The sequence below is a fragment of the Salvia miltiorrhiza genome, chromosome 3, assembly GCF_028751815.1.
Source record: "Salvia miltiorrhiza cultivar Shanhuang (shh) chromosome 3, IMPLAD_Smil_shh, whole genome shotgun sequence".
Lineage (NCBI taxonomy): Eukaryota > Viridiplantae > Streptophyta > Magnoliopsida > Lamiales > Lamiaceae > Salvia > Salvia miltiorrhiza.
This window is the reverse complement of record NC_080389.1, coordinates 22,414,979-22,437,456: the sequence shown is the minus strand read 5'-3', so window position 1 is coordinate 22,437,456 and position 22,478 is coordinate 22,414,979. Positions and strand designations below refer to the sequence as shown.

Sequence of the window (22,478 nt, the reverse complement as noted above, 5' to 3'; positions counted from 1 at the left end):
AAATATAGCATATTACAGGTACGCATAATTTTTGTATCGATGAAGTTTAGAAAATATCAGCCGCAATTCGATCAAAAAGAATATATGTGAGCCGCAATTCTTGACTATAACAATTTAAAGTTTTACTACTTTTTAAGTATATTAGAAGAAAATATGTGATCGCCCACTGCTAATCGAAGAAAGCCTGTGATTTGCGTAATAACCCACGAATACTTTGACTCAGAAGAGCCTGAAAGCGAAAGAGTGATTTGGATATGCAATTTTCGCCTTTGAAAGCCGGGCAAAGCTTCCATGACTCAAGAATCCAGAAAGCCGTATGCTTTGGAAGAAGCTTGTACTAATTTAAAGTTTAATAAAATTTGGGGGCTATACAATATAGCGTAAAAGAGTAACTTTCTAATTAATTATTATTAATATTTTAATGGGAGGCTATAAGAAGTAAAATGAGGACTATAAATAGAATCACCCTTTATAGAGCTCAACCCAACTCTAAATACGGCGGTTTGGGCCAGCCCGTCGGGCCGAGCTTATTTAGCATGAGCAATATGCACTTGAAGACTCGAAGTAGAGTCATACACAATTTTAAATATTTTTCCTAAATTCATATTCCAAGCGAAAACGACGTGTCCTTGGCATTTTCCAACCAGATAAGGATAACTCTCAGTCGCGCGGCTATAAGTATAAGCCGAGCCACTCCGACCCGTTACCCGCTCAGCCGGTAAGAAAGCGACAAAAAATTAGAAGCAGCGGCCGTACAATTCACTGCAATTTTAGCAGTAGCAGGTCGCTTCCAAATCCACATTCACAAGGCAGTTACTAAAAATTTAGTGTGTGCTCCCTTTCCCCGTCTCTCGCTCTCCCTCTCTCTCTCTCTGAAACCCGAAAGCACAAACTTTCTCTCTCTTCCAATACTAGCCACCCGCGCTTCAAATTTGATTGCTTTTTTCCCTCTCCATTTTGTTATTGTATGTATGCTAATTCTCGTCGTCGTCGACTGTCATTGTCCGTTGCTTGCTCTTTCTAGAGCGGATACACATCCGTCCGTACAGAACTGGTAATGCTGGTTTTCGCGAATGTAATGAGCATATTTTGATGGGATAAGTTTCATATCTTGGAGCAATTTTTACTTCTTATATTTTGAAGTGCTAAATCAAGTTTTGTTTCTTCTTTTTGTTGTGCCTGTTGATTAATGTACTTCAATTCAATGGATTTAAAGTTCTCGAGTTCAAGGTTTACTAATCTCGATGTTCAATTTTGGTACAATTGTGTGAAAAACGAAGTCTCTATTTTCTCAACGTTAATTTCTTTCCTGTGTTGCTTGCTTGGGTTTCATTTATGCCTGTACACGATCATTTGGTTTTCCCATTACTGCTAATGACAGTCAATTATTTTCTATTGAGGAAACGCTTTGTCCTTTGGAAATGCAGATGTCTTTGCAGAGCGTGATTGTTTCATAAATTATGTGTGCGTGCGTGTTTGTCTGTGAGAGAGAGAGGAGTCTTTTTTTAAATAAAACAGGAATTAAAAAATTGGTTCATTTAATGCGAGCTAACCAAGCCCGTGAATCATATGAAATTGAATGCACTACATTTAAAATCCCCACAATCTGTACATGCCAATTCCATAAAAATTCTTCAATTTGATATCTTACTCAAATGCAACTTGTGCATTGATAGGTTGATGCAACAAAAATTCTTCGACTTAATATCTTACTCAAATGCAACTTGTGCATTGATAGTTGATGCCATTTATGTATTTACTCACCCCATAGATTTTTCTCGTAACTGTCAGGAACTTGTTCAGAGGTTGAGGTTTTGCCTGCAGTTTTTATTGAAAGGGCTCGAAGATTAGTTAGTTGAAGTAATCCTAGTTTTGCCTCAGTTCAAGAAAATAGGTTTGGTTTACAGTGTAGGGCAAAATTGGGCTTTAAAAAGCTTCAGATGGAACTCGGTTCGTTCTCTGCAATTTCTTGAATGTGACAACACTAATCACCAGAGAGATTAGGCATACAAAGGTTGTTGTCATGATATGCAGAGTTTCGGGTGAAGAGAAAGCGTTTGTGGTGTATCTTGCTGCTAATTAGGCTTGTTGAGTAGTGAGATGCTGGCAACAGAGTCATGCCCTTCGCGGGTTTTATCTCCTTTACGTGATGAAAGCGGCGATGAAGAGCTGTCTGTTCTTCCCAGGCATACAAAGGTTATAGTCACAGGGAATAACAGAACAAAGAGTGTTTTGGTCGGTTTGCAAGGAGTGGTCAAGAAGGCTGTTGGTCTTGGTGGTTGGCATTGGCTGGTATATCTTCATCCTTGATCCTAATTTATGTCTTTTCCTTTATTTTAATAGGAGTTATTTGTTTTAAACCTATACTTAATTATGGGGAAATGACAATCCAGTCATTGTTAATGTAGTCTTTGTAGATTTGCAAAGATCAATATTCACTTTGGATGAGTATTCAGTTATTTGCTTAATGGAGAATGCTTGACATGCTCTTTGCTTCAGTATTCAATTAGTTTTCCATATAATGTTAAAAAAGTTTTATATAGTTTTTCTGCTTGCAGGTAGAAGATCTTGAGAATCTTACAAGGGATTTAATATGACATAAACAAAGTTATACCCAACATATTGACAGAAGCAAATAACTGGTCAATTGAAACTATTCAAATAATTGTTCCCTTGTCTAACTTGCTATAATTTTGAGAGTTGATTTGTACAAAACTGGCTCGGTCTCACTTTTGTTTTTGATAAAAATGAATGATGAAGATATGGAATTGAAACTACATGCTGTGAAATGCTACATGTAACTAAAATTTATAGCGCCAGGACCCTGGAGGTTTTCCATTTAGGACTTTGCTTCTTTGCTGAACTATCTTTGCGAGGAAAAGTTGGGCACTTTTAAAATGAACTTTACTCTTCCTACATTAACTCTCTTAGTCTCTTATCTTTTGAATGCTATTCCTGCCACATTTCCTTTGTTTTTCTGTTTGTTCGTGTTCTTGCTAAGGTCTGCAACATGATCAGGTACTGAAGAATGGTGTTGAGGTCAAGCTTCAAAGGAATGCTTTGAGTGTATTAGAACCACCTACTGGAAATGAAGAAGATAATGAGTATGATTTTGATGATTCAAGCAGTGGCTCTGATATGGGGGAGAAGAACCATCGCCGCTTCTGTGAGTTGCAGCTTTATCACTATAGCTCTCTCCATTCTGTTTTTGGTGTTTGTCTTCAATGTCTGATTAATCGTGTAACTTAGAGTAGTTTGTGTTTTTCTTTCAAACAGCTTATGGGCTTCACTTAAGCAAGATAACCAAGCCAAGAGTTAGGTATAATATACCCTGGTCTCCATCCGCAGCATCAACAAAGTCAATGAACCACGGCAGTTGCAGAGAAGTTCAGTCCAATTTTTGTGCAACACAATTGGTAAGCACAATAGCAGAATATAGTAATTAATAACCATAAATCTGGATCATTAGCAGTGTTTTATTTTTATACATTTATTATCTTTGTGCATGTCTAAATCTTCATGGTATTTAGTCAGATTCCCCCAGGCCCCCATTTTCCCCTCTTCTTATATGTCAATATAGGTACAATTTGATCCCTGAATACGAGTGAGGAAATGTTGCAACCAGAAATTCTGGAACTCGTTATTATCATGTAATAACACTGATCCATGTCCATATATTGCACATTGGTAGATTATTGATGAGTTGAATGCTTTCGTGTCTTTTCCAGTCCATCCAGTCAAGCTACTTCTATCATTGATTTTTGTTACTTACAGCTAATTTGTGTTTATTTCTCTGATGAAACTTGGTTTGATTTGCGATGCCTTCGTTAATATTGACCTGAGTTTCATTTATTGCATTTCAGAGAGTTAATCTGGCAAAGCTTGGAACTGGATCATTATGGAGATACTGTCGAAGCTTCCATCTTGTGGGTTTTATTTATCTATCTTTCTTCGCCTTCTAGTTCCTGCCAATTTCCAATGTGTTAATTTCGTCTTATCAAATTCTGTATGCAGGCCAATATTAGTTCTCACCCTACTAAGGAACAACTGATCAAAGCTGTCCAGCAGCATTTTTCTTCACAGGTCTCATCTTTTTCACTCAATCCCTCTCTCCACACTTTGTAAATATATAGTCAGATCAGAAGTCGCGTGTGCTAAGGGGGAAAAGGATCTAATTCATCGACTGTTTGCTTGTACAGAAAGTGGATGAGGTACAAGTGATTGTGGAGTTTATTCGTGCGGCTAAGAGACTTCAATCAGTTGGCAAAGATTGATGAGAAGAGAGACTGATTACAGAGTTGGTTCGCCTCATCAGTGCCTGTAATATATATGTATTTAGTAGGTATACTCGAACTTGTTATTCACCCTAACTTTTAGTTCACCTCTAATTATTCACTGCTGATGTAGGGACTAGGTGTGCATGAGTATGGATGTATTCCCTAACCTGGATTATGGGGTTTGTTCAGTCAATCTAATACCATACCCCTTCATCCATCCCTGTGTGTGTGTGTGGTTGTTGCTCATCTTAATATGCATCTCCTTAATAGGTCTGTTGTCCACCCCAGAAAGCCCATTACATAAAGACATATATCAAATATAGTAAGTAGAGGGTAGGTAGCTGGATATGAAATGAATACGCACATGGGGAAAAACTGGCGGTTTCCTAGTTCATGTCACGTTTTCTTCTGGAAACTATGCACTTCTTTCTGGTAGGCATCTTTTAATTTTAGCTATATTCATGGGTTATACAAGAACTGTGGCAGAGAGTTAAAAAAGAAATGAGTTGTATGTGAAGACTAGATCTATTTCAGATTATGTTATTTCTCTTGCTCTTGTATTTAAATGAGTATTTTCGAGAATTATGCGGGTTCCTGTTGGTCATGGCTAATGGAATTTGAGTTTGGTGGTGGTATACATAATAAACTTGTGCATGTTATAATGTAAATTTTGGGAGTGAGTATTCGGGCGGCTTGATTTGAAAACGAATTGAACCCCAAAATTTCCAACTTGAATTGAATTTAGAAATCCATCTCGAACCAAACTGTCAAGCATAGCAAATCGAACCAAATCAAATTTAAACTTTTTGTTGCGGTTCGGTTGGATTTGGTTAAAACTGAATTGTTGTTATATGTTTAAATACCTATAAATCACATGGGTAAATATCATGAAAACCCTTGAATTATATCCACTTTATAAAAAATACCTTGAAACTTTCGAAATGTTTTCAAAACCCTCAAATTATCAGGTTTTTATCAAATATATGCGGACTCTATTTTCAACTACCAGAAACATGATGTGACTCGCCGGATGCCATAATGTAATTTGTATTTTATTTTTTTTAAAATGAAACGGAAAAAGCAACTTCGTTTCGTACCATATTCTATTTTTATCCATAATTCTAGGTTATTAGCGTGAATTTCAAACACAATAGGAGTGAATTTTAAATTTCATAATGGATTTTTTTAAAATGATATGGTACAAAACGACGTCGTTTTTGCCATTGCATTTAAGAAAAATAGAATATAAATTACATTGTGGCATTCGGCGAGCCCCATCACGTTTTTGGTGACCGAAAAATAGATGCAAGATATATTTCATAAAATCCTGATAGTTTGAGGGTTTAGAGAATATTTTGAAAGTTTTAGAGTGTTTTTGATAAAGCGGGTATACTTCAGGGGTTTTCATGATATTTACTCAAATAACACATATTAATCATTTGAAGATATATTTATAATTCAATGCTAAAAAGCAGTCATTAAAACAAGAATTATTTTCATACGTATAGTTCGATTTTTTGTTCTTTTTAATCATAATTTATTAATTTAACGTGAAAATTTATCAAATATTACAAATTGCTATTAAAGTCTTATTGGTCGTCCGAATTTGCACCTGAATAGCTAAATAGTTGGTTTATGCCTTCCGAAAAATAAAATTGATTTATCACCAATGAAATCGTCAATTGTGCTGTTTAGGATTGTCTGGATTGCTATTTATCCTGTTAAATTTGATATTTTATTAGTTTTAAGAAATTAAAAGTGTAAATTTATCTTTGTGCGGATAATACAATAATAAAAAGTAGGGTTAATTGCCTATATATACATGTACTATACTCAAATATTGATTTTTAATTAAATTTATTTTTCTGGTAAAAAAAATACATGAATTCTTTTTTTTTTTTTTTAATTTGGCCCGAGTCTAAAAATTTATTGGCCAATAACTTGATTATCTGGAGACAGATGACATTTGATGGTGCTGTCGGAAACCTCTTGATGATAGCTATCTAATGATATTCATGTTGTTGAGTTTTGTTCATAAAAAATGATCGGAAAAATAAAATATACAGTTTCGTGACATCAACTTTCATGCCATTTTTTGACTATTTTCAAAAATTTTCCAACGGTACCTTCAAAATTTTCATCGGAATATTGACAATCAAGTTCTTCGCCTGCGAACTTTGCAATAGTCAAATTTCAACTATTTTTCACCAAAAAAATTGATTTGTATAAAAATCATAATTTAGGTATAGTTTGTATATTTATAGACTATTAACCTAAAAAATGTAGTATAATTAGTAAATTATAGAAAATCGATCGACATGACTATGAGTGAGGTTAAAATAAAACACTCTACCCACTACGACGTCGGCCGGATCAGTCAACGGAGTTAAGAGTGGATTTTCTCTGAGATGAACAAATAAAATTTGAACCAGTATTGGAGAGTGACTTTGCTAAATCACAACTTAATCGACAAAATATTAGCATAATCATTATTATGTTTGAATATCTCTCTCTATATGTCCACATTCTGAGTTTCCTAAATAGCATATCCAATGGCACAGTGCCTACTGCCTAGTATTAGTTTGGATGTGAATTTCACAGAAAATTGGTGCTATTCTAGCAATAATAATTCTCTATATTCAACCATTCTCACCAAATATTGTGCCAAAAAATATATATAATTCGTTCTCTTGTTCATATGATCGTAGTTGTTATTCATAAAGAGTATTTTAAATATAGTCGTGTAATTTTTTGGAGTTAGAGGATGTTTAAGAATAGTAACTTAAACTAATTTTGAAAATTAGGGCAAAAATTTTGGAGCTTGTAAAATAGGACACTAATTAATAAGTAATGTACTAGTAATGTACTTATAGAAAAATTCTCAGCCCATTATTTGTGTACATTGATCACTAATTAATAAGTAATGTACTAGTAATGTACTTATAGAAAAATTCTCAGCCCATTATTTGTGTACATTGATCACATTAATGGAGCAGAATATTTCAGAATAGTAAATATTTCAAGGCTATACATCCACATATTTTTTTGTAGATTCTTTCCTGTCAATATACCATTTCCCCCCGCCCCCTAATTTTAGATGACAAAAATTGCATTTGTGTACTATTCTGTGTTCTCAAGAATGTGTATTTTCTTTAGGGGGTGTATTAGTTCAGGATTTTTATAGATTTCTGCAGACTTTTAAAATCTGAGTGTATTATTTCAAGACTTTTAAAAGTCTTTTAAAGTCTGGGTGTATTAGTTCAAGACTTTTAAAAGTCTTTTAAAATCTGGGTGTATTCGTTCAATACTTTTAAAAGTCTATGAAAATCTGGGTGTATTCATTAATCTACGGACTTTTAAGTTGGAATGACTTTCATTGATTTCGTTCAAAAAATAGGCATCAACAAATCCGACCAAACACCACGAGAATTCAAAAATCTTGCAAATTCCCCACGCTCGCTGGGTTCCAGCGCCCGCGGCCAAGAAGCCAGCGGCCGCTGGACCCAGCGCCCGCTCATATATATATATATATATATATATATATATATATATATATATATCATAAGGTCAGCGCTGGCTGGAACCCAGCGCTCGCTGGGTGCCAGCGCTGGCTGAATGCTTTGGATGTTATTGCGAAGAATTATTAGATGGAATTTAGATATGGCTGTAAAGTTTCTTTTTCCACACATTTCAAAGCTTTCTGTCACTTCTGTTTCTTCTCTTACAAATTTATTTGAAGTCTGCTTTTAATCTCTCTCTCCTACTATGTATGTCCGCTTCATCTCCCCGTACTCCCGGGCCATGATGCAGGAGATCAGCAGCGCGTTCAGGGATTTGACGTTTTGCGTGACGCCGTATTGGCGCATTACTTCGAACAGCTTGACTGCGTCCTTGACGAGGCCGGCCTGGCCATAGAGGACGATGAAGTGCGAGACGGAGCGCTCCGATTTGAGATCGGGGCGGGCGAGGGAGTCGGTGATGAAGGAGCGGATTCCCTCGTAGTAATGGGACTTCTTGAGCTTGGTGATGGCCTGCGAGTAGGCGACGCGGTCGAGGTGCGTGTTGGGGGTGAGGGCGGCGGCGCGGCAGATGTCGAGGACGCGCTCCGGGTTGCTCTCGAAGCGGAGGAGGGAGAGGGCGGCACACGATTTCTCTTTGCTGGTGAGCGGGGTTTTGGAGTCCGGGCTCAGGATTGAGGTGGAGAAGCGCCGGAGGGTCAGTGATCGGAACTTGCTGCGTAACGCCATTGATGGTTTCTATCATCTTCGCAATAACAGTTGCTCGCTGGGTATCCAGCGACCGCTAGGGTCCAACGGTCGCTGGGTGTCTGTCTATCGCTCGTTTAATCCCCACGCTCGCTGGGTTTGTGGATTTGAAGTCCGAAAATATCACGCCAAATTCTTGCTAATTCATTAAAAATCCAACCAAGAATTCATTCAAAATCATGAAGAATCCGTGAGAATTCTATAGACTTTTAAAATCCACGGACTTTTAAAATCTAGATAAATCTTGAACTAATACACCCCCCTTAATTTAGTTTACGTACGTTAATCAAAGTGAAGGAAAAGTGTGTGTGTTGGCCAAGCGATAAGGATTTAATGTCTAAAGTCAAAGGTCTTGAGTTCGAATCCTCTATGGCGCGCTTTTAATTTCTTTATTTATAATGTAAATTTATCCAAAAAAACTTTTAATTTCTTTATTTATAATGTAAATTTATCCAAAAAAAAGTTAATTAAAAAAAAATACTCCAAAACTATGCATCCTTAGATTTTTTTTTTTTTTTTTGAAATTGCTCTCCTATCAAAATACTCCATCCATTCCAGCTTTTAGTATCCATTTGAGAGTGACACGAGTTTTAATAAAATGGTCGAGTGTATTGTGAGTGGAATAAGAGTCTCACCTTTTATGTGAGTGTTAAAATAATTAAGTGGAGCAAGGGTCTCATCTACTTTTCCTAAAAATATAAATGAATTCCAAAATGTGGGACGGTCAAAAAAGGAAATATTTGATATTAAAAGTTGGGATAGAGGGAGTACTATTTTTTTTAGATGACAAATGAATGTTTTAGATGTTCTAATTCCATATAATATAACTTATTTTAATTAATAAATTTTTAAAAACATTCCCTTATTGTAATTTTTTCATTTATTCCAAATAAAAAATGGATTTAATGCAATTTTCCCCTTACATAAAAATCGAATTTAAAAAAAATATATTTCTCTCTTTTCCCTCATGTGCCAGCTGAAATTTCACAAAAATATGAACTCATTTTCTCTTGACTTGATATTACATTATGTCAACATCAAATGGATATTTTTATCCATTACCTTCAAATGGCTAAAAAATATACTTTAGGAATTTTTTTAAAGTTTTGATTAATACAAAAACCCTTAAGAAATTTTGATTCATTTTACAAGTATTAAGTCAAGGGGAAACTCATGACCTCGTACCAACTGAAGTGCATGAAGCTAAAGCTAGTGATCAACCTAACCGACAGAGAATAGTTAGTCATATTTGAAATGTTTTTTTTATCAGTAAAGAAGACGCATCAACTAGCTGAATTGTACAACATCTGACATGATCTCCAGACAACCCGTAAGTTAATAAGATTGTGTACGATATTTCAATGAATCATGGAAGGGGAATTTGAATGGGCTCTCCAACAATTATTTCTAAAACTTCTCTTATAACAACTTTTGTGGATTTAACACAATCAACACCGGAAACTCTACAAGAATTTAATCTCTCAAACGTTCAAGGTCTTATCTCTTTGTATACTCGTAGTTCATCTTCGAAGAAGGAAAAGTTCAAAGTTTAGAAGATCTCTTCTTTCGTTAAGAGTTATTTTTTCGGAGATCTCATGCATATTCCCTTGAAGAATCTAGGTAAAACACTCTAGTAATCTTTAACTTAGTTTCGAGCAAACTTTTTATATCCAATTGTTCTCATTTTAACAGTTTGCTCTATAGTTGGAAACTCATTTTCAAACACTTTTTTTTAATGACATTTTCAAACACTTACTCCTTGTAAAAGATAGGTTTGTGTTAAAAAGTAGAAAGCAAGTAAGCGACAAAGTGTTTAGTTGTTTGAAAACAAAGTTAGATTTTAGTCATGATCCGAAAATCATGGTTTAGTTCAAGTTAAAACTGACCAGTTGACTTACAACTATAAAAAAATGAATCATTGGCATAACTGGATTCTCTTGCTAAATAAGAATTGTGGACATATGAGCAATTTACTCCGAACCACGTTAAACAATTGTGTTCTTTACCTTTCAGTTCTTATCAATTGTTTATTAAATTGTCATTTAGCAAACACAAAAACATTGCATCGTATCAACATGATTCAATTATAATGAGATGATGAAGCTTTCTCTCCCTTCCCTTTCTAAACCCCAGCCCGCCGCCGTCGTCTGATGTCGTAGGTTGTGCCCGTCGCCGCCGTTTTGACGTCGCTGGCCCTTGTTGTCGATCGCTCTGGCCTGAATCTGCCATCCGTTTCTACTAATTTCGACCCCAACCTAGCGCATTCTCCCGCTGCCCCTCTGAGAACAAACCCTAACATGGAGGTACCAAGTTCTGATTCGGTGCCTACCATGGTGGGATTTGCTACTTCCGGCCAACTAGCGTCACGTATGGTGACTCCGCCCATCAACTCCTCGCTGGAGAAACTAGAAACTGTTACTGCTTCCTATGCTACTGCTAATAACGTGGGTTACACAACAAACCCCAAGAGTTTATAAGCTACCACATCCGTTAAGCCTAAGATCAATTATGCGGCTGTTGTGCAACCCAAACTCGTGAAGAAACCTGATATTCCTGCCCACAGGTTCCGCTCTCTTAATCCAACTAAAGAAGGGGATATTGTTACATTTTACGTCTCTCCTAAAAATTTTCAAAAACAAGTCGAAGAACTGAAGCAGCATGCACTTATCGGTCGACTCATTCTACGTAAGAGAGATAAACCGCGTCCGTTTGCAGATGTTACTCGTGAATTACAGCGTCTCCAACTACAAATTCATCCCAATGGAAAAGGGCTATTTCAAGGTGAAATTCTTGACATTGGAGGATAAACTTAAAGTTAAAGGCAACCCGATTATGGAGCTGTCCTCTGGTCATGTCCGTATCCGCGAGTGGGTGCGCTACTTTGACTCCTACAAGGAATCGTCGTCGTTAGCCCAAATTTGGGTATGCATTTATTACCTGTCTCTGGAACTCAATCTACATTGATGACAGTAATACCTCTTTCCATATTGAATTTGGTTTTGAGTCGATGCCTTTTTTCTACTCCCGTTGTAAAATTATAGGACACTCGACAGAGAAGTGCTGAAAATCCACGGCTGTCAAAGCTAAGGACACTATCCAAAATGTAGATGTTAAAGATAAGGATGATATCCAACCCTCTAATGCTATCGCGGAGAAAACGGAGGCTGCTACTAAGAAATAACTGAGTGCTCTTTCTATTCCTAAACCATCATGGCAAGCCAAGGCTACAGATATTAATATGTATAAGGAGAATATTGTTAGTCGCATGTCTGGACCGGACTTGCTTGATGCAATTCTGGTTCTAGTGGACCCTCATAAGGGAACGATGCCTATTATTGATGAGGACAACAGATTTCGGGTTCTTGAGGATGAGAGTGGGGATGATGATATTGTTGTGGAAGAACCCAAGGCGGAGCGCAGACATGAAACCTCAAACATTATGGTTTCTGCCCATATTGTTGTGACTCCTAACAGTGTGAGTTTAAACACACCTGAGACTAAGAAGGCTACTGGAATCATCCCTATGAATACGACCATTGACAGTGGAAGCGGAATGAAAGCAGTGACTATCGAGGACTGCATTCCGAAGACTCCTTCAAATTCTCTCTTGAACACTGAACCTACACATGAACATAAGACTGTTTCCGAAAAATGGGATCAGCAATCAGTTGCTGATGGGCTGGACAAGTTACATTATGAAAACTGGGCAAAGATTGAGGCTTTCGATAAGGATAGCAGTTTGGCTTCACCTCGGACGACTGACGGAAAACAGAAGCAGAAGGATGACAACGCTATTGAGGGCTAACAACTTGAATATGCTAGACAGTCTGAATCGGATTTGAAAGCGCTGGCAGTGGAGAATGCTATGAAAATATAGAGGTTAGAGGAATACCTATCATCTATAGCTCCTACTGATACGGCTCCGGCAAAACGGGGACGTGGCAGGCCCAAGTCCGTGGGCACTAGACGTGGTGCAGTGGGGCATGCAACGCCCATTCCTCAAAACATGGATGAGCCGACTACGGAAAGCTATTGACCTTGGCCACAAACCGAGAGACTTCACTGTGGATTATGGCTCCATTAAACAAATATGCACCATGAGCAACTTAGTCAATCAGAGATGGTCTGATGAGGTAGAGGCAGAGGATTCCTCTCCATCTGGGGTTTTCTGATTTTTTGAATTTCATTGTTTGGAACGTCCGCGGTCTCGTAGACGAATCCATACAGCTTCTAAAAGAACACTATCATTCATTTACTCCTCTCATCCTTGGCATTATCGAGCCTAAGTCCGCCTTTTCTAGGACTCGTAATGTTTTGTTGTCTTCCCTGAATTTAGTCCCCATCCACCAGAATTGTTGTTTACCTCGCTGCTCAAATATTTGGATGTTTGCTCAGTCGTTAGTGGTTGCTTCGCTGGTTTTTTCTTCTGATCAGACCGTTATTATGGATTGTCTTTGGCAGAACATGGATTTCCGGGTTGCTATTGTTCATGGTGATCACACCATTCATCGTTCCCTTTGGAATGATTTTCTCTAGCATAAGGTCGGTAGCACGATTTTCATAAGTAATTTAAACGCCATCAAAGGAGCTCATGAATGACTTAATTCTGTTACCCCTTCTACGGGGCCTTGCAGGGAATTCTGTCTCTTTATTGATGCCATTGGTTTCACTGAATCTCCGACTTTGGGCCTTCAGTTAATCTGGTTTGGTCGACGTTTTCTTCCTCGCCATGTTGAGACTATCTTGCACCGTGCCATGTATTCTAATTCTTTTGCTGATCTCTAGGACAACATCTGGTCTCATGCTCTGCCTCGAGTGACATTTGATCATTCTTCGATGGTCTTCCAATGTTGCTGTAATGGTCCTCCAAGTAAGCGTCCTTTTCACTTCCTCAACATGTGGTGCATGCACCCTGATTTCATTGAGACCGTGCGTCGCTCTTGGCAGGATGACGAGCCCATTTTTTGTGCTCTTTTTATGTGTTGTTTAGGCTTAGATCGAGTCTTGTTTTTGTGTGTTTTGTGTGTTTTGTGTTTGGGAGGACACATTTTGGGCATAAGAATAGGTGGATAAGATCCTGGGCACAACAGGCTACATTCCGCAAAAGAGGCACAGATTTGAGATCATTCATGGGCACATCAGTGGTACTCCTGTGCCCAGACCAAGTACCGTGCGGGATCCAGTTGCGTTCTAAGGCACAGAAGCGAGATAAGAGCAAAATCTGGCATTCCAGGGCACAACAGAAAAAGTTGGTGTTCACGGGCACAGCCACAAGTCAGAGGTTGAACGAAATCTAAGCAAAAATTGTGATGCTGACTTTGAGGTACAACCAGGCGTACAAGGGCACAACGCGTACCCATCAACATAAGGAAAGAAGAAGGCGAATATCCACTTACCATACATGATACATAGGAGGATTTACCATTCTTTTCTTACCAAAATTTTGGGATGCATATCTAAGTTGGGCAAAGCAAATATGGAAAGAAATCACAGCAACTTGGCTGCGCCCAGAAACCCTAGCTGTCGTGCCCAGAAACCCTAGCTGCTGCGCCCAGAAGCCCTAATCTACATGGATCTGGCCTAAAGGCCCACTGCAATCTCTATATAAAGAAGTAGTCCCCCTGCGGCCAGAAAAAAGAAGAGAGAGAGCTTGGAGATGATTTTTCACACACGATTTCCACATCCATTCTTTACTTTAGAATAGTTTGTTTTGTATTTCTATTTTCAATAAGAGTCTAGCCAAGGAAGAAACAAGCCATTTGGGCACCTTTTTATTTTATGTATTGTTTTTATTTGCTTTGGGCAAAGTTGGTGTTGCCCAAAGATTGCTTTTATTTTTGAATATCTATTTCAATTCAAGTATGTTTATTTTGTTTATTTATTTTGTGTTATTTTATTTAATTATGTTTAGGTAATTATTTTACTTGGTTTGGACTAAAAATCGAGTTAAGTATGAGCAAGTGAAATCGTGAGGTCTAATATGGGCACAAGATTTATGCAGTCACATTCCCGAAGCATTTGGCCTGATGCCAATACAACTTGAGCAAACCCGGAGCTTCATTAGGCCTATGACGTTTTGGGCACAACCAAGTTAGAAGCAACAAGTGGAACCAACCATGGAGAAATCCAGCTCCACATAGTGCGGCAAATGTGGGAAAGGTGATCGTATGTCCTCGGACATGCTTATGGGTCATTTAGGTCCGCAGTCAAATGCGGATGAGGACGGGATAGGTTGCGCACATGACGATTAAAACCCAAGCGACAAGGATGGAGCTTCACACTGCCCAGAACGCCTGCTGTCCGTCGGTTTGGGACCTCCACATTGACGCACTTTGCCTAGAGCAAAGTGTGTGAGTGTGGAGGCCTCTACGCTTTTTGTTTTTATTTTTTTATTTTGTGTTTTTGGTCTAGCCGACATGATTAAGATTGATGAGTTGATTGGGAATGATGGATGAATTTGTTGTTGTGGATAGTTTGAGTCGATTGTTTGAGTATGTCTTAGGATAGTGAGTATGACGGAATTGAGACTTTGAGCATACCTTGTGAGTTTTGAGCTTTAAATGCTAATATGCCCATAATAACATGATTTTATTCTTGTATGGACATCCCAACTTGGTATTTTACTAGAACTTGCTTGTACTCTTGTTTAGATCCTATTGATTTGGTCTAAGTGCTTAGATGATTTGGGCACAGTTTTTTTCACATAGCCTAAAATGACCGACCCTACATCTATCCCTTTGTTAACCCCTTTGAGCTGAACGTTTTCTTTGACTCACTTAAAATTTTGCCTTGAATAATGAGCCTACCCGGTCATATGAACTTAGGGCAGAATAAGGAAAATGGGGAATGATAGAGTATTGAATTCATTGGGGTATGACGTGTGTATTAAATAAAAAATGGGACAAAAATTCTCAATATGAGAAAAAACGTCAAGGTGAAAAAGAAAAAAAAGTAAAAAATGTGTATTTGAGTTGTGTGTGTGCTGTGGCCCGTAAGAATGACAAGGAGATGAGTGAAAATTGGGGCATTACTTTGCCCAGAATTAAGTACAATATGACCTTAGCCCAGAGCCTAAATATTTCCTACCCTATGCCCAAAGCCACGTTACAACCAAAATGAAGACCTAATGATAAGTGCTTCAAACCAATCTAAAAAGGATGGAGACGTTAGAGGCTAGGCAAGCCTATGGTATGACCATATTGGGGATGTTATGAGCGTAAACACTTTTCCCAAACTCGAAGTGATGAGTGCTTGGTGAGGAACAACCCAAAATGCTCAATGTTTTGATCTTGACTCACTTGATAGCATAATCTTGCTTTTGGTCAAGTTGTTTGCATGCATTCATAAGTTTTCGTTTGACCATAATGCTTATTATCTTGATTATGGCTAGTTGTTTGTATGTTTGTGTCTTTGTCTTTTGGTTTTTTTTCTCTTTGGGCAGATTGCATTTACACGCTTAAGCACAATCGTGCTTAAAGTGTGTGAGTGTGACGAGCCCATTTTTCGTGCTCTTTTTGTGTGTTGTTTAGGCCTAGATCGAGTTTTGTTTTTATGTGTTTTATGTCTTTTATGTTTGGGACGACACATTTTGGGCATAAGGACAGGTGGATAGGATCCCGGGCACAACAGGCTGCATTCCGCAAAAGAGGCATAAATTTGAAATCATTCATGGGCACATCAGTTGTACTCCTGTACCCAGACCGAGTACCGTGCGGGATCCAGTTGCGTTCCAAGGCACAGAAGCGAGATAAGAGCAAAATCTGGCATTCCAGGGCACAACGGAAAAAGTTGGTGTTCACGGGCACAGTCGCAAGTCAGAGGTCGAATGAAATCTAAGCAGAATTGTGATGCTGACTTTGAGGCACAACCTAGCGTACAAGGGCACAACGCGCACCCATCAACATAAGGAAAGAAGAAGGCGAATATCCACTTACCATACATAGGAGGATCTGTCATGCTTTACTGACCAAAGTAATGGGATGCATATCTGATTTGGGCAAAGCAAATATGGAAAGAAATCACAGCAACTTGGCTGCGCCCGAAAACCCTAGCCGCCGTGCCCAGAAACCCTAGCTGCTGCGCCCAGAAACCCTAATCAACATGGATCTGGCCTAAAGGCCCACTGAATTCTCTATATAAAGAAGTAGTCCCCTTGCGGCCAGAAAAAGAAGAGAGAGAGCTTGGAGATGAATTTTCACACACGATTTCCACATCCATTCTTTACTTTAGATTAGTTTGTTTTGTATTTTTATTTTCAATGAGAGTCTAGCCAAGGAAGAAACAAGCCCTTTGGGTACCTTTTTATTTTATGTATTGTTTTTATTTGCTTTGGGCAAAGTCGGTGTTGCCCAAAGATTGCTTTTATTTTTGAACATTTATTTCAATTCAAGTATGTTTATTTTATTTATTTATTTTGTGTTATTTTATTTAATTATGTCTAGGTAATTATTTTACTTGGTTTGGGCTAAAAATCGAGTTAAGTATGAGCAAGTGAAATCGTGAGGTCTAATGTGGGCACAAGATTTATGCAGTCACATTCCCGAAGCATTTGATCTGATGCCAATACAACTTGGGCAAACCCAGAGCTTCATTAGGCCGATGACATTTTTGGGCACAACCAAGTTAGAAGCAACAAGTGGAACCAACCATGGAGAAATCCAGCTCCACATAGTGCGGCAAATGTGGGAAAGGTGATCGTATGTCCTCGGACATGCTTATGGGTCATTTAGGTCCGCAGTCAAATGCGGATGAGGACGGGATAGGTTGCGCACATGACGATTAAAAACAGGGGCCCAGCCTATTGACTACTGTCCATAACCAAAAATGTGAAGGCATAATGACAATCCTTGAACCTATAAGCGATGATTGTGCCCAGACTTGACGAGACTATGCCCAAACCAAGTTCCTTTTATTTTTTATCCTTCTTTTGTTTTATTTCAGGTTTGTTGTTTCTAGTGCTTTGATCAGGGCACAACCCCAAGTGTGTGACTGTGACTGTAACCGTCACCGTGACAAGAAAGAAGAATACACCATCTCCTCGTGGGATCGACCCTATACTTACCGCTAGCGGAACCTAGCTGTGGGCATAGGAAATTATAAATTTATTTGTACGGAGAGTTCCACCGCCCAACGACAAGGCAAAGGAACCACGCTCCATCACAGGAGGAGTTGAATGTTAGTTGTCCTATTTTGACTGTTATGATGAAACTTAAGCGTCTAAAAGGTGTTCTGCGTACTTGGAATATGGTTGTGTTTGGCAATCTTGATACTTAAATCGCTGAAAGGGAGTTCGGTGTTATTCAGGATCAGATTTCTCACTTGGGCTATTCGGATGAGCGTTCTGATGAGGAGGTTCGTTGTCAAGCTAAGCTTAATATTGCTCTGGCTTGTAAAAACTCTCTCTTGCAGTAGAAAAGCCGTGTTACTTGGTTTCATGATGGGGATCGAAACAAAACTTTCTTCCATAATATTGTGCATCTTCGCAAGGGCTCTTTTCACATTGGGCATATTTCTATCGGTAATACGGTGGTGTATGATCAGGATACGACTGAGAATCATATTGTCGAGCACTTTACCAATATGTTTCATGTGACGAATTCTGCTTCTATGGATAGGGCTGATATTGAAGCAAACATGGATATTGTCATCTCTGAGGAGAATAACCAGCGCTGATGTGATCCCAAACGAGAATGAAGTCATGGTTGCTGTCTTCGGTTTGGATGCGCAGTGTTCCCAGGACCGGATGGTTTTTCGGGTATATTTTATCAGAGTTGTTGGACTGTTATTAAGGGCGACGTCATCAGAGCGGTCAGGGGTTTCTTCATTAACTCATCAGAGTTGTTGGACTGTTATTATTGCTTGATTTCTGGCCAAGTTTACAGCTAGGATAAGTCTCGTATATATTTCTCAGACGGTGTTTCACCTATCTTGGGGTTCCTTTCTTTGTGGGGAGTCCTTGCGCTTCTCATTTCCAGATCATCAGAGATAGAATTGTGCAAAAATTCTCCAATTGGAAAGATAGGCAGCTCTAGACGGCGGGTCGCTTCTTCTTGGTGAGATCGGTGATTCAGAGCTCTGTTACTCAATCGATGATGGTTTTCCACTGGCCGAAGTCTTTACATCATGAATTGGACAAGTGTTGCCGGAATTTTATTTGGTCTGGCCAGATTGACAAAAAGCCTACGTGTGTTGTTAGTTGGGGTTATTGTACTGCAACTAGAAAGGAAGATGGGTTGGGGATTCACTTGTTTACTATTATGAATAAAAGCTACCTCATGAAGATGGCCTGGCGCCTGCTTAAAGGCGCGGATTTTACCTCGGATTTGTTGTACTCGAGATATCTTACCACCTTCGGTTGTGCTAAAACCAACCTTGCTAACACGTCGGTGTGGATTGGTTTGAAGCAAGAGGTGAATGACTTGGTTAGTGATTCTTATTCTCTGGTGGGCAATGGTATTCATACTCGTTTCTGGACTGATGATTGGCTGGGCTACAAGCTTTGCGATAAGCTTTCTGTCCCTACCTTTATGTACGATTATCTGCAACATTCGGTCACGGATTATTTTTATGATGGGCACTGGCACTTCTCTGCTGACTTTGTTTTTGCCTTTCTTGATCTGGTTTGTGATCTTTTTATTTATTCTATTGGTACGGATGAGGATGCGCGATTCTGGAAGCCTTCCCCTAAGGGGGATGTCTCTGTTTCTATTGCTTTTGCACGCAACAGTCGTCGTTTCCCTGAGGTGATTTAGGGGTGATGGATTTGGGATAAGTTCATTCCCATTCATCGATCTCTGATCTGCTAGCGCATTTTGCATAGTAGACTTCCGACGTTGGATTGCTTGATTAGACATGGTTTCATAGGTCCGTCTTTCTGTTATTTTCGTGTTGCTTCTGTGGAGTCTATGAATCATGTCTTTTGGCTCTGCCCTTGTATTCAACCATTATGGCGTGACTTACTTGATTGGTTTGGTCTCTCTCATCTCCTTCAATCTCCGGATATTCATAGCTTTCTATTGCATGCTTGGACTGTCTCGTTTAGCTCTCTCATTCAGAGTTATTGGAAGCTTGACATCATTACTTTGCTGTGGTAGATTTGGACTTCGTGCAATAAGATTATGTTTGAGAATGGGAGATTCGAGACTCATGGCATTCTTAAGTTTTTTAGGGCTGCTTTTCTTGAGGTTTGTCAAGCTGGGTCATTCATCCAGCGATTACTTAATTCTCCATCGTCTGGGTGTCGGGTGTCGCCTTAAGCCCCTACCGAAGTTCCTTACCGTTCACTGGTGGCCCCCCGCTACTGATTGGAACAAGGTTCATACTGACGGATCGGCTACTGGAGCTCCTGGTGCTATTGCTGCGGGTGCCATTTTTTGGGACTGTTTGGGAGGTGTTTGCGGCTGCTTTCACATTAAAGGTGGTGTTGGGTTTGCTTTTGAGGCAGAGTTACTTGCTATCATCACTGCCATTGCTATTGATCACTCACGTGGATGGCACAGTCTGTGGGTCGAAGCAGACTCTACCTATGTGTTTCATTTGTTAGAGACTCGTTCCCTTGATGTCTCTTGGCGTTTTTTGGCGTATTGGAAAGATACTTTCTCTCGGCTTAATGATTTCTGTCTTCAAGATTCTCACATTTATCGGAAAGGGAATGTGGTGTCTGATATTATGGCTAATCGCAACCATCAAGAGGGATGGTGGCCTCACGTCATTGATGACATTCAGCACGCTGTGATTGCCGACTTCGCCTCTCATAGCTTCCTTCGTATTCGCTGATGTTTGACGGCTTGGGTGTTGGTTGTGGAATGGCTCCTGAACTCTTTCACAGCTTTCTGGTGCGGTAGGGGTTGGGGTTCGGGAGGTCGTACTCTTTTGGTTGCTCCACGGCGTCCGCAGGTTTCACACCTGTGTTCGCCAGCGTTGAGTTTTATTGCTCATGATCTCCGCTTCTTTGTCGAGTTCTGGGCGGTTGTTGTTGGGTTGTTTTCCTTCCCAGGTGCTCGGGGAGGTCTTGATCAGTGTTGCGCCCCTTGCTTCACTCTGCATAGTTGCCCGGTGCACTGGTTGCCGAGGTTTCTTGGGCTGCCAGGTTTGGTTCGGCGGATGTCGCGCAGCTTTGCGCCCGGCTTGGGCTTCTTTTGGCTCGCGTGTTGTCGGCGAAGGGAGGCTTGGTTTTATTGATGGGCGATGGTCAGGCCGGAGCTCTTCGATGGATCTCATCTCCTTTCACTTCTGGCTGGGGCGCTATGGCTTGGACGATGGTTAGTCCGGAGTTCAAGTTCGTAACACCCTTCTTTGCTCGGGTTCTATTTTCCTTTGTGGTTTGTTATCTAGACGAGCATTCTTTTTCCTTTGCATGGATTTTTCTTTTTGGTTTTTCCCTGCAAAGGTTTTAATGAGGCTCAGCCCTTAGTTTACTTCTTCAGTGTGCTTTCAAGGGTTCTTAGGTTTCGTTTTTCTTTTTCTTTATTATACAACTGCATTTCATCATCAACATGATCCGATTAACTTCCAATTTGGTTTTGATAACAATAATCACTACAAAAAAGCGCCGATTTACCGGCAGGATTTACCGGCGGCAGTCTCGCCGCCGGCGATCACCGGCGACTTTCCGACGGCGGTGCTGCCGACCTGTATTTTTTGAATATATGGCGTTGATACCGGCGGCAAAGTCACCGCCGGTGATCACCGGCGGCATAGCGGCCGGTAAATATTCAGGCCGCCGGGAATTTTATTTTTTAATTTTATTTTTTAATATTTAGCAAATAGCGGCGGCAGCTGCCGCCGGTGATTAGTGGCGGCAAGTTGCCGCCGGTAAAAAGAGTGCGGGTCGGGCTTTGGCGGTGGTAATGGGCCGCCGCTAATTTTAAAGCCCAAAATCGGGTGCCCTAACCCTCTCTCCTCCAGAACAGATCCCCCCCCTCGCGCCTCCAGCCCCCCTGCCCCTCCCCCCCCTGCCCTGCCGCTGCCCTGATGCTGCCGCCGCCTGTCGCCGTCGCCGTCGCCGCCGTCGCCTCCGTCAAGGTAAGCCCCTCCTTTCCTTCTCTCTCTCTGTCTCTCTCTCTCTCTCACCCTCTCAGTCGAGTCGTATTCTGCAGCAGAGTCTGATTAGTAATTATCGATTAAGTATTTATCTAATAAATATAAATATTAATATATATATATATATATATATATATATTACCTTATTTTTCTTATATAAATGCATGAACAGCTCGTGGATGGTGAAGTCCCCCCAACTGCATCTAACTACAGCATTTTCCTCCGCCTACACATGTACGCAGATGGAACTTTTGTGTCAGAAAAGGATGCCAACCTTGATGTAAATGTTTAAGTTTGAACAAATATTAGTAATACATAGTAAAATGTATTTATTTTATAATAATTGTGTATTGTTATGTATGAATTAGGCGGAGATTCATCGTGTTGCTGCTGAGACAGGACGAGAGGACCGACTCGATGAGGTCTACTTGGAGCTCGTACGTCCCGGTAGGTCACGACTGTACGGCACTGGAAGTGCTGGTGTGAGCCAGTTCAGTAGGGGGTCTACCAACAGTACATGCTCTTCCCAGATGTCTCAGCAGATGTATGAGACTCGGATCTCCACACTGGAGGAGCGTCTCCAAAAGGCTGAGGAGGATAGGGCGGCCCAAGAAGCAGCACGTGAGGCCCTTGAGCAGCGGATGAGTCAGTTCGAGGAGATACTGAGGCGGTCGGGTCAGCTACCTTGAGCATCACTTCTATGTATCTATATCATGTTGAACTTTTTTTTTTTATGTTATGTTTCTGAACAAACACAATTACACTTGAACTTTGTTTAACATTTGTGTTTTGTTGAACAATTTAATTATTTTATGTTTTCAAATCGTTCTATTTATTGTGAGTGAATTCAAGGTATGCAAATGAATTCAAAATACATTATAATTACAAAACGAAA

General features: G+C 39.8%; 3 protein-coding genes across 3 annotated transcripts; 2 read left to right on the top strand and 1 right to left on the bottom strand.

The window, feature by feature from the left end:
• The first annotated feature begins 683 nt into the window (after positions 1-683).
• LOC131015630 (uncharacterized) lies at positions 684-4,494 on the top strand. The gene is made up of 7 exons (XM_057944072.1): positions 684-1,054; positions 1,792-2,292; positions 3,019-3,166; positions 3,277-3,416; positions 3,864-3,926; positions 4,015-4,083; positions 4,200-4,494. Exons 2-7 carry the CDS (start codon positions 2,101-2,103, stop codon positions 4,272-4,274), a joined length of 687 nt encoding a protein of 228 aa, XP_057800055.1. The 5' UTR covers positions 684-1,054; positions 1,792-2,100; the 3' UTR covers positions 4,275-4,494.
• A 3,529-nt stretch (positions 4,495-8,023) lies between these two features.
• Positions 8,024-8,524, bottom strand: LOC131018534 (pentatricopeptide repeat-containing protein At1g61870, mitochondrial-like). Its single transcript, XM_057947251.1, has one exon. The coding sequence runs from the start codon at positions 8,522-8,524 to the stop codon at positions 8,024-8,026; it is 501 nt and encodes a 166-aa protein (XP_057803234.1).
• Positions 8,525-21,761: 13,237 nt separating this feature from the next.
• Positions 21,762-22,429, top strand: LOC131015634 (uncharacterized). The gene is made up of 2 exons (XM_057944077.1): positions 21,762-21,863; positions 21,952-22,429. Exons 1-2 carry the CDS (start codon positions 21,816-21,818, stop codon positions 22,270-22,272), a joined length of 369 nt encoding a protein of 122 aa, XP_057800060.1. The 5' UTR covers positions 21,762-21,815; the 3' UTR covers positions 22,273-22,429.
• The last annotated feature ends 49 nt before the right edge of the window (positions 22,430-22,478 follow it).

Excerpts from the sequence above, each read along its gene's own strand:
- LOC131015630 (XM_057944072.1), top strand. The coding sequence starts at position 2,101 with ATGCTGGCAACAGAGTCATGCCCTTCGCGGGTTTTATCTCCTTTACGT. Across the intron at positions 3,167-3,276 it reads GAAGAACCATCGCCGCTTCT|CTTATGGGCTTCACTTAAGC; the intron begins GTGAGTTGCAGC and ends TCTTTCAAACAG. Across the intron at positions 4,084-4,199 it reads AGCAGCATTTTTCTTCACAG|AAAGTGGATGAGGTACAAGT; the intron begins GTCTCATCTTTT and ends TTGCTTGTACAG.
- LOC131018534 (XM_057947251.1), bottom strand. The coding sequence starts at position 8,524 with ATGGCGTTACGCAGCAAGTTCCGATCACTGACCCTCCGGCGCTTCTCC.
- LOC131015634 (XM_057944077.1), top strand. The coding sequence starts at position 21,816 with ATGTACGCAGATGGAACTTTTGTGTCAGAAAAGGATGCCAACCTTGAT. Across the intron at positions 21,864-21,951 it reads AAAAGGATGCCAACCTTGAT|GCGGAGATTCATCGTGTTGC; the intron begins GTAAATGTTTAA and ends TGTATGAATTAG.